Here is an 11,367-nt window from a genome sequence, read left to right as displayed (position 1 = left end):
CAGGCGCAGACACACACACACACACACAGGCGCAGACACACACACACACACACACAGGCGCAGACACACACACACACACACAGGCGCAGACACACACACACACACACACAGGCGCAGACATACACACACACACACACACAGGCGCAGACATACACACACACACACACACAGGCGCAGACATACACACACACACACACACAGGCGCAGACATACACACACACACACACACAGGCGCAGACATACACACACACACAGGCGCAGACATACACACACACACAGGCGCAGACATACACACACAGGCGCAGACATACACACACACACACACACGCGCAGACATACACACACACACACACACACACAGGCGCAGACATACACACACACACACACACAGGCGCAGACACACACACACAGGCGCAGACACACACAGACAGGCGCAGACACACACAGACACACAGGCGCAGACACACACACACACACAGACAGGCGCAGACACACACACACACACACACACAGACAGGCGCAGACACACACACACACACAGGCGCAGACACACACACACACACACAGGCGCAGACACACACACACACAGGCGCAGACACACACACAGGCGCAGACACACACACAGGCGCAGACACACACACACACACAGGCGCAGACACACACACACACACAGGCGCAGACACACACACACACACAGGCGCAGACACACACACACACACAGGCGCAGACACACACACACAGGCGCAGACACACACACACACACAGGCGCAGACACACACACACACACAGGCGCAGACAGACATACACACACAGGCGCAGACATACACACACACACACACACAGTCGCAGACACACACACACACACACACACACACAGGCGCAGACACACACACACACACACACACACAGGCGCAGACACACACACACACACACACACAGGCGCAGACACACACACACACACAGGCGCAGACACACACACACACAGGCGCAGACACACACACACACACACAGGCGCAGACACACACACACACAAACAGGCGCAGACACACACACACACACAGGCGCAGACACACACACACACACACAGGCGCAGACACACACACACACACACACAGGCGCAGACACACACACACACACACAGGCGCAGACACACACACACACACAGGCGCAGACACACACACACACACAGGCGCAGACACACACACACACACACACAGGCGCAGACACACACACACACACACACACAGGCGCAGACATACACACACACACACACAGGCGCAGACATACACACACACACACACACACACACAGGCGCAGACATACACACACACACACACACACAGGCGCAGACATACACACACACACACACACACACACAGGCGCAGACATACACACACACACACAGGCGCAGACATACACACACACACACACAGGCGCAGACATACACACACACACACACAGGCGCAGACATACACACACACACACAGGCGCAGACATACACACACACACACAGGCGCAGACATACACACACACACACAGGCGCAGACACACACACACACACACAGGCGCAGACACACACACACACACACACAGGCGCAGACATACACACACACACACACAGGCGCAGACATACACACACACACACACAGGCGCAGACATACACACACACACACACACACAGGCGCAGACATACACACACACACACACACACAGGCGCAGACATACACACACACACACACACAGGCGCAGACATACACACACACACACACAGGCGCAGACACACAGGCGCAGACACACACACACACAGGCGCAGACATACACACACACAGGCGCAGACATACACACACACACACACAGGCGCAGACATACACACACACACACAGGCGCAGCCATACACACACACACAGGCGCAGACATACACACACACACACACAGGCGCAGACATACACACACACACACAGGCGCAGCCATACACACACACACAGGCGCAGACATACACACACACACAGGCGCAGACATACACACACACACACAGGCGCAGACATACACACACACACAGGCGCAGACATACACACACACACAGGCGCAGACATACACACACACGCAGGCGCAGACATACACACACACACACGCAGGCGCAGACATACACACACACACACGCAGGCAGGCGCAGACATACACACACACACACGCAGGCGCAGACATACACACACACACACACAGGCGCAGACATACACACACACACAGGCGCAGACATACACACACACACACAGGCGCAGACATACACACACAAACACACACACACAGGTGTGCAAACAGGCAGGCGTGCTCACACGCGCGCACACACACAGACACACATACACAAAAGACAGGTGCAGGCACACACACAAAGATAGGTGTACAAATGGATATACACATACATACACGCAGGTATGTGCCTGATGGCCCCGTGTGGACTGGAGTGCATATTGATTCTTTAAGCTTCCTTTGAGATTCTGTTTACTTTGAAATAGTGCCGCCGTGTCAATTTATCCCAGTTTGTTGCTTTAGTTTATTTGGCTAATGAAAAGAAACACAGGCGGCCGAGCCGGCACACAAATAGAAACTCGTCAGGAACAAGCAATGGCAGCTTGAATAACTGAAGCCCCTCTCCCATCAAGCCACTCCCCCACTTGTACCCCCCCCCCACCCCGTCATCCTGACAATTTGAATAAAAGGAATTCTAATACTTTTTTATCTTTTGCTCATTATATTTCAATTTAGCCTGGCTTACTCTGATAGCTTACTCTATCTTATGGACTATATTTAAGTTTTGATATTACTTCTTTAATCTTCTTTAGGTTGGAGGGCTTGTGCTTTCCAAAGTTGTCCTCACAGCTCAGCCCCTCGATCCTTGGGGTCATCCATTCTGGTCCCAGCCCCCTCCATGTCTGATGCATTAGACTTCATTTAGTGTTTATGTGAACCTCATGTGATGAATACTTTGGACATCACTCATACAGCACAGTAACTGAGCAGTCCTGGCCTCGCAATGCTCCCAGGCTAGTTAGCTTGCTGCTGCAGCGACTCCTCCGACCCTCCCCAACAGAAAACAGCTGTACCTTCACAACAAGCTTGCAGGCAAAATAGAAGAGAGTCACCACTCTTCCCCAGTTGATGACTCCATCAGCAAACTGTTCCTTGGCCACTTTGAAAAACATTTCCTTGGGACACTTGGTTCCAATGTTTTCGATCATCCTGTGTGTAGCAGAAAGCTCAAATTAAACAAGCTGAGTAGATTACAGGATGCAAGGCAGAAACTGGCCAATAAATTCAGATACAGCAACCACAAGAGCGTCAGATCACATCCAGTACTCTGCACAGAAAACTGGTGAGTGTTTATCTCTGGAAGGGTTTGGTCCCTGATGTTGGGTTTCTTTCTGGTCGCTAGGCCTGACCATGAGATGACTGAGGGTTAGCAAGCGGCAGATTCCAGGTCACAGGATTGGAAAGGTTCTCACCTATCATGTGCTGTGTTGTGGCACAGTTTTGAAATTGTGGATTGCAACATTTTATACTGAAACCAAAACAAGAAATCTTACAACAGTCTGCACAAAACAAGCAGCCAGTGGAAAAACTGACATTAAATCTGGTAACTGGTAATTTCCATTACACGTTCAATTCAGAGTAATCGCTCTGAGGGGAGTTAGGATCACGATTACTGCCTCAAACCCAGATGTGAGTGAAGGGTTTCAAGTTTTCTCAATTTACTGGCTGGGAGGGCAGGTGGCTTGAGTTCAGTCCCCACTCCCATCTTGTCCAGTGATTATATAATTGTTGATTAAGTCAATGGGATGGATAAGAAACAAACAAAGTGAGGCCAAGGTTCCAAGTCAGGAATACACATCAATACTGTAGCCTCACCTCTGTAACTCCATATTGCTGTCAAGCTCATCTCCAATTTGTCGCAGACAAACACCAAGCCGCTTTACATCAGGGTTACAAAGTTCATCCTCTTTACCTCCGAGCTCTGTGATGGTTAAAGGTTTCTCACAACCCTCTGCTCCTCGATTCGTTCGATCAACAATAAATCTGAAATTTAAAAAGAACTCATTATGCTGCCAGTATTTTCATAGAATATAGAATCTGGTCCATCAGCTCTCTGCCATCACAGACCCTTCACCTGAACCCATCCCTCTGCCCATTTCCTCAACAGAGTCTCTAGTTTAGTCCTGGTTGTCAGTACCAAAACTAATTTATTTGTTACTGGTTAGTTAACTTGAAACAAAATAAAGTAATAAAGTTTACTTATTAATCACAAGTAAGGCTTACATTAACACTACAATGAAGTTACTGTGAATTCTCCTGGTCGCCACATTCTGTGGACCTGTTTGGTTCAATGCACCTAAACAGCAAATCTTTTGGATTGTGGGAAGAAACCGGAGCACCCCGAGGAAACCCAAACACACACGGGAGAAAGTGCAAACTCCACACAGTCGGTAACCCAAGCCGGGAATCAAACCCGGGTCCCTGGCACTCTGAGGCAGCAGTGCTAACCATCGTGGCAAAATGGCTACACATCAATGTTAATCAATAGAAATGTTCCACGTGACCCTCACTGTGCCTAACCAACCACAAAATCAGGCACATCCCATTCCAGGAGACTTGCTCCAGATTGTTCAAAATTCTTTCTCTATGGAGAACCAGCCAGGTTCAGCATCATCTGGTTCCTGACAACATGGTTCAAGATTAGAAATGAATGCTGGAAAATCATGAATCTATTCCCAACACGTTAATCAGCCTACCATTCCTCACCAATGGTCAATGTCCTATGCTTGGGAGAGTCTGCAAGACTCCTCTCAGGGCAGGACTGAAGGACAAGTCAGTTACTTGTGAGGCTGCTGGGTCAACAGCAGCTAACACTTCCCAAAAATAATTTGCATATAATTGACCTCTTGACTGATTTAGATCACCTTGCACTAGGCAAACCTGTAAGAGCCCTTAAAGGGACAAGCCAAATTGACAGTTCAATTGCCAGCACCTGACTCCAGAGCCCAAACCACGGGCAAGCAGTAAATTAAAATCAATCAGACACATACCCTCGTAGAAGTGTGACCCCTGTACGCATGATCTGCTCACTGACTTGGTCTGAAAGAGAAACACAAAGTTAGAAGATGCTGCAGTGAACGGTAACACAAATACAACAAGAGCACCTAATTCTACAATCCATTGCTGTAGCCCTACCTGTGCATAAAGCTTCAGAGCAGGCTGGAGCAGCACTATACGCTAACGACGCGATCTTGTGCATCATAAACAGCAGCAGCACAATCCTCCTCCTCTTGAACAATACCAATCACCAAGAATCGAAAACACCATTAACCTACAAAGCTGTCCAACAGCATCTCTCTGTAGCAGAGGTAGACAAGAAATGGGCAGCAATCCAAAGCAGAATATACGAGGAGGGGATTGTTCAAGCTATTTAGTCAGTGCGGAGGTTGTGACAGGAGATAGAGATTAAGGAGGGAATTAAAGAGAATAAGACCCAGATAACAATAAGAATCTTATTTTCCCTATAGAAGAAAGAAGCACAATTGGAAGTAGATAGCAGAATGAGAGTGGTGAGAAATGCATGAAGGTGGTTGCAGATGTTCTTGTCTGGGAGAGATGGCAGTGAGATTGCAGGAAAGGATAGTGCTGAGACAGTAGGTTGAGACTTTATTTGGAAATTAGAGAAAGAACAAACTTATTTTGAAAATGTCCTTCACAATCTCAGGACATTGGAGAGCACTTCATAGCCAACAAATCCACAGTGTAGTCACCGCTGTAATGAAGTTTAGAAAGTGAGAAATTCGCCAGATTGAAGAGTAGATGCAAAGATAAAAAGAAAAAGGGTATACCCCAAAAAACAGTTAAAAATTTTAGAAGCAAGTTTGATAGTGGTGGAAAAAAATCGTTAAGGAAACTGTGCCAGAAGAGTAAGGGAGAAAATCAAAGTGATTTGGTGATGGTGGCCACACGACCATCATTGTGCTTTAGACAGGGTAAGTGATGTGGAGTACAGTTACACAGGAAACCCAGGAAATGCTTTTACAATAGCCTGCTCCAAAGATCATCAGGATATAAGTAATTTTCCAGGATTACCTTAGTATTGAAATGTATTTACTGCATCTGTGTCACTCCTTGAAATGTGTTGTCTCATATTCCAAATTAAACCTGTAGCAGACACACTGCTTTCAGAAACACTGATGGAGCGTAGCCCACAGATAGGAGGCAGGGAATCTGCCCCAAATCTCTCCTTTTGATCTCATCCTCGTTAATCCTGCCTTCTCCCTGTGGCTGAAGAGCTCCCTCCAGAGTTGCAATTGGGACTTTGCCCACTAAAAGGCAAACATGATCCACACCACACACCAACTACAAGAGAAATTCAGGGAACAGCACCAATCCTTGCACATGGCCTTTTTTGGCCTCACAAAGGTCTTTGACATTGTCAACCACAAGGAATTATGGAGCAACTGACTCCTTTTCGACCACCCCCAAAATGTTGTCACCATTCTCCATCTGCTCCATGATGATGCGCAAGCACGATCCTGACCACCCGATACAAGATGTGGAGATGCCGGCGTTGGACTGGGGTAAACATAGTAAGAAGTCTCTCAACACCAGGTTAAGGTCCAACAGGTTTATTTGGTAGCAAAGCCACTAGCTTTCGGAGCAGTTGCTGCTCCTTCGTCAGGTAAGTGGACCCACAGGAACAGGTGGTTTGATTTGATTCATTATTGTCACATGTATTTACTATGATGTGGAGATGCAGTGTTGGACTGGGAGGGCACAGTAAGAAGTCTCACAACGCCAGGTTAAAGTCCAACAAGTTTGTCCAAAGCCCAAGAGAGTTTTCCACTCACCTGACGAAGGGGCAAACCTCAGAAGCTTGTGGATTTACTATCAAATAAACTTGTTGGACTTTAACCTGGTGTTATGAGACTTCTTACTGAGTTTACACCAGATTCAACACAGACCCAATTCTTGTTTGGATTCTGGTCAAAGCTGTGTCATCGCAACAAAGCTCTTCTCGATCTTTCTTGCTGCAATGCTCCATCTCATCCGCAACAAATTCCCCACTAGAGTGAAGCTGAACTACAGAACAAACAGAAATCTGTTCAATGTCTGCTGCCTACAGGCCAGATTCAACATCTTCAACCTCTCTCTGCACAATCTGAGATCCCTATCTGCTTTAAGAAGATGACCATCATTCCTACCAAAGGAAAGCCAGGCAGCATGCCTTAATGACCATCGTCTGGTGCCTTTGACATCCGTCATTATGAAATGCTCTGAAAGATTGTCATGGTACGCATCAATTCCTGCCTCCCATTCTGCCTGGATCCACTACAGTTTGCCCATTGTCACAACAGATCCACAGCAGTCACTATCTCCCTGGCCCTACACTCAACCCTGGAACATCTAGGTGACAAAGACACCTATGTCAGACTCCTTTTTATTGACTACAGTTCAGCCTTCAACACCATTATTCCCACAAAACTCGTCTCCGAATGCCTGGGGCTCGGCTCCTCCCTCTGCGACCGGATCCTAGATTTCCTAACCCACAGACTGCAATCAGCGAGGATAGGCAACACCACCTTCTCCATGATCATTCTCAATGCCGATGCTCCACAAGACCGTGTGCTCAGCCCTTTACTAAACTCCTTGAACACCTATGACTGTGCGGCCAAATCCCCCTCCCATTTGATTTTCAAATTTGCTGACAAAACCATCGCAGTGGGTCAGATCTAAAACAATGATGAGACAGAGTACAGGAAAGAAATAGAGAATCTGGTGAACTGGTACAACAACAATAACCTTTCCCTCGGTGTCAACAAAATGAAGGAGTTAGTCATCAATTTCAGGAAGCATAAAGGAGAACATGCCCCCTACGTGTCTACATCAATGGGGACGAAGTAGAAATGGTCGAAAGTTTCAAGTTTTTAGGTGTCCATATCATCAAAAACCTGTCTTGATCCTCCCCGTGCCGACACTACAGTTAAGAAAGCCCACCAATGCCTCTACTTTCTCAGGAGAGTAAGGAAATTTGGCATGTCCACGACAACTCTCACCAACTTCTACAGATGCATCATAGAAAGCATTCATTTTGGTTGCATCACAGCTTAGTATGGGCTCCTGCTCTGACCAAGACCACAATAAACTACAAAGACTCCTGAACAAAGCCCAGTCCATCACTCAAACCAGTTTCCCATTCATTGTCTACACTTCCCATTGCCTCATAAAAGCAGCCAGCAAAATTAAGGGCCTCGCACACTCCGGACATACTTTCTCGTACCTTCTTCCGTCAGGAAAAAGATACAAAAGTCTGAAATCACATGCCAACTGAGTCGAGAACAGCTTCTTCCCTGCTGCTATCAGATTTTTGAATGGACCTACCTTTATTAAGCAGATCCTTCTCTACACTCTAGCTATGAATGTAACACTACTTTCCGCACTCTCTCCTTCTCTATGTACTGTATATTTTGTCTGCGTAGTGTGCAAGAAACAATATTTTTCACTGTATACTAATACGTGTGACAATAATAAATCAAATCAAAGATTCCAGGTCTTCCCATCCTGGGTCATTGAACTGAAGTATGCACAATGCTTACATCCGCACACATTCGGAGGCAGAGCTCCAAGCTGTTATCAACATCTTCATCAAGGTGCACAGAGCAGTCCAAGATGGCTCAGAGATGTCGACTATGGACCGCAGGCGCTCTGGAAAGGGACCCTAGCCAGCTTCCCTCAGGCATCTCCTTCCCGATCCCCCCCAACAACCCTCATCTCTCCCTCCTCCACCAACCCACCCCCTAACACCCTTGTCTCTTCCTCCTCCAGTCACACCAACCCCCCCCCCTCCCCCCCGCCCCCGGTGTCTCCTCCTCCTTCTAGTCGTATAGTATACATGGATTTCAGTAAGACATTTAGTGTGGCCGATATACCTAACCAGCACATCTTTTGGACTGTGAGGAGAAACCAGAACTCCTGGAAGAAACCCATACAGACAAAGAACAAAGAAAATTACTGCACAGGAACAGGCCCTTCAGCCTTCCAAGCCTGCACAGACCATGCTGACCAACTTAACTAAAGCCCCCTACCCTTCTGGGGACCATATCCCTCTACTCGCATCCTACTCATGTACTTGTCAAGACACCGCTTAAAAGCTTCCACTATCTCCCCCTGCAACAAGTTCCAGGTATCCACTACTCTACGTAAAAAATCTGCTTTGTACATCTTTAAATCTTGCCCCTCGCACCTTAAACCCGTGCCTTCTTAGGAATTGACTCTCTTCCACCCTGGGAAAAAGCTTCTGACTATTCACTCTGTCCATGCCCCTCGTAATCTTGTAGACTTTTATCAGGTCTCCCCTCAACCTCTGTTGCTCCAGTGAGAACAAACCAAGTTTCTCCAACCTCTCCTCACAGCTAAAGGACACCGCATTACGACATGCAGAGAATATGCAAACTTCAGACATACAGTGACTTAAGCCGGGAATTGAACCCAGGTCCCTGGTGGTGAGACAGCAATGCTAACCATAGAGCTGTTGGGGTCTATTAGCCAAGGCATTGAATAAGAACAGGGAAGTTATGACAGACCAAAACAGAAAATGTTGGAAAATCTCAGCAGCCGCCGAGAGAGTATAGACATTTCAAGTCTGGACGACCCTTCCTCGAAACATTAGCTCTATTCTCTCTCCACAGATGCAATGACACTGCTGAGATTTTCCAACATTTTCTGTGCTTCTTTCAGATTCCAGTAATTTGCTTTAATCTAAGTGTTATGATGGAGCTGTATAAAAATCTCATCAGGCCACAGCTGAATTACTGTGTGCAGTTCCAGTGGAGAGGGGGTCAGGGGAGGTTCAGCAGGCTGGGTTTAGTCTGGGGTAGGGAGAGGCTTTCCCCCTCAGTTGGAGGGTCAGTCAGCAGGAGGGGTGATTTGAGGGAAAGGGGAAGCTGCCTGAAGGGTCGGTAGAGGCGGGGACCCTCACAGCACTCAAGCAGCCTTTAGATCAGGGTTTGAAACGCGGCAGCAGAGCCGGTGATGGGCAATGGCACTGGGATAGCCCGGCACACACTCGATGGGCTGAAGGGCCCCGCTGCTCTGTACCTGTGGCCACTCGCCGCGGCTCTCCTGCCGCCCGGTCCCCGGAACCGCTGCTGTTTCTCCTCCTCTGTCCACCGGCATCTCCGCAGCCACAATCCCCGGCTTCAGCCATGGCCCCACTCCCGGACTCCGCGCCGCCGCCACCGCCGCGACCCCGAGGCTTTGCGGCCTAGCCCGGCACCGCCAGCACGCATGCGCTGGGCCAGTTGCGGGGGGGGGAGCTGCGCATGCGCGACTTCCGCCCACAGACTCGGCGCAAATTACACAGCAAGATCCCAGTAAATGGTGAGGGGCAGGGGAGAGTGGGGGGGGCAGGGGAGAGTGGGGGGGGGGGGGGGGAGAGTGGGAGTGGGGGGGGGGGGGGGGGAGAGTGGGGGGGGGGGGGGGAGAGGGGGGGGGGGGGAGAGTGGGGGGGGGGGGGGGCAGGGGAGAGTGCGGGGGGGGGGGGGCAGGGGAGAGTGCGGGGGGGGGGGCAGGGGAGAGTGCGGGGGGGGGGGGGGCGGGGGAGAGAGTGCGGGGGGGGGGGGGGGGCGGGGGAGAGAGTGCGGGGGGGGGGGGGGGGCGGGGGAGAGAGTGGGGGGGGGGGGCGGGGGAGAGAGTGGGGGGGGGGGGCGGGGGAGAGAGTGCGGGGGGGGGGGGGGGCGGGGGAGAGAGTGCGGGGGGGGGGGGCGGGGGAGAGAGTGCGGGGGGGGGGGCAGGGGAGAGTGTGCGGGGGGGGGGCAGGGGAGAGTGCGGGGGCGGGGGAGAGAGTGCGGGGGGGGGGGAGAGAGTGCGGGGGGGGGGGGGCGGGGGAGAGAGTGCGGGGGGGGGGGGCGGGGGAGAGAGTGCGGGGGGGGGGGGCGGGGGGAGAGTGCGGGGGGGTGGTGAGAGTGCGGGGGGGGGGCGGGGGGAGCCCAGAGACTGTCTAATAACCACCTCTGGCTGCAAACACTGCTTTAACTCAGTGATCAGAAACTGAGGGGAAGGAGGGTCATAGAATCCCTACAGTACAGAGGAGGCCATTTGGCCCATCGAGTCTGTACTGACCACAGCCCCACCCAGACTCTATCCCCATAACCCCATGTATTTATCCTAGCTAGTCTCCTGGACACTAAGGGGCAATTAAGAATGGCCAATCCACCTAACCCGCACATCTTTGGACTGGGAGGAAACCGGAGCACCTGGAGGAAACCCATGCAGACACGGGGAGAATGTGTAAATTCCACACAGACGGTGACCCAAGCCGGGATTCAAACCTGAGTC

General features: G+C 50.3%; 1 protein-coding gene across 1 annotated transcript in view; it reads right to left on the bottom strand.

Moving 5' to 3' along the window:
* The window catches only part of LOC145338810 (apoptosis regulator BAX-like), a 22,181-nt gene extending 11,876 nt beyond the window's left edge, over window positions 1-10,305 (bottom strand). The window contains exons 1-4 of the mRNA XM_080183212.1: window positions 10,129-10,305; window positions 5,079-5,127; window positions 3,904-4,071; window positions 3,102-3,237 (exon numbers count right to left, since the gene is read on the bottom strand). Coding sequence (XP_080039338.1) covers window positions 3,102-3,237; window positions 3,904-4,071; window positions 5,079-5,127; window positions 10,129-10,237 — 462 coding nt within the window. The 5' untranslated portion in view covers window positions 10,238-10,305. The remainder of the gene's footprint in view (window positions 1-3,101; window positions 3,238-3,903; window positions 4,072-5,078; window positions 5,128-10,128) is intronic.
* Window positions 10,306-11,367: the final 1,062 nt, after the last annotated feature.

The sequence above is a fragment of the Carcharhinus amblyrhynchos genome, unplaced genomic scaffold, assembly GCF_965287045.1.
Source record: "Carcharhinus amblyrhynchos unplaced genomic scaffold, sCarAmb.v2.hapA chromosome_186, whole genome shotgun sequence".
Taxonomy (NCBI): domain Eukaryota; kingdom Metazoa; phylum Chordata; class Chondrichthyes; order Carcharhiniformes; family Carcharhinidae; genus Carcharhinus; species Carcharhinus amblyrhynchos.
Note: the sequence above shows the minus strand (reverse complement) of the source record. Positions and strands in the feature narration are given on the sequence as shown.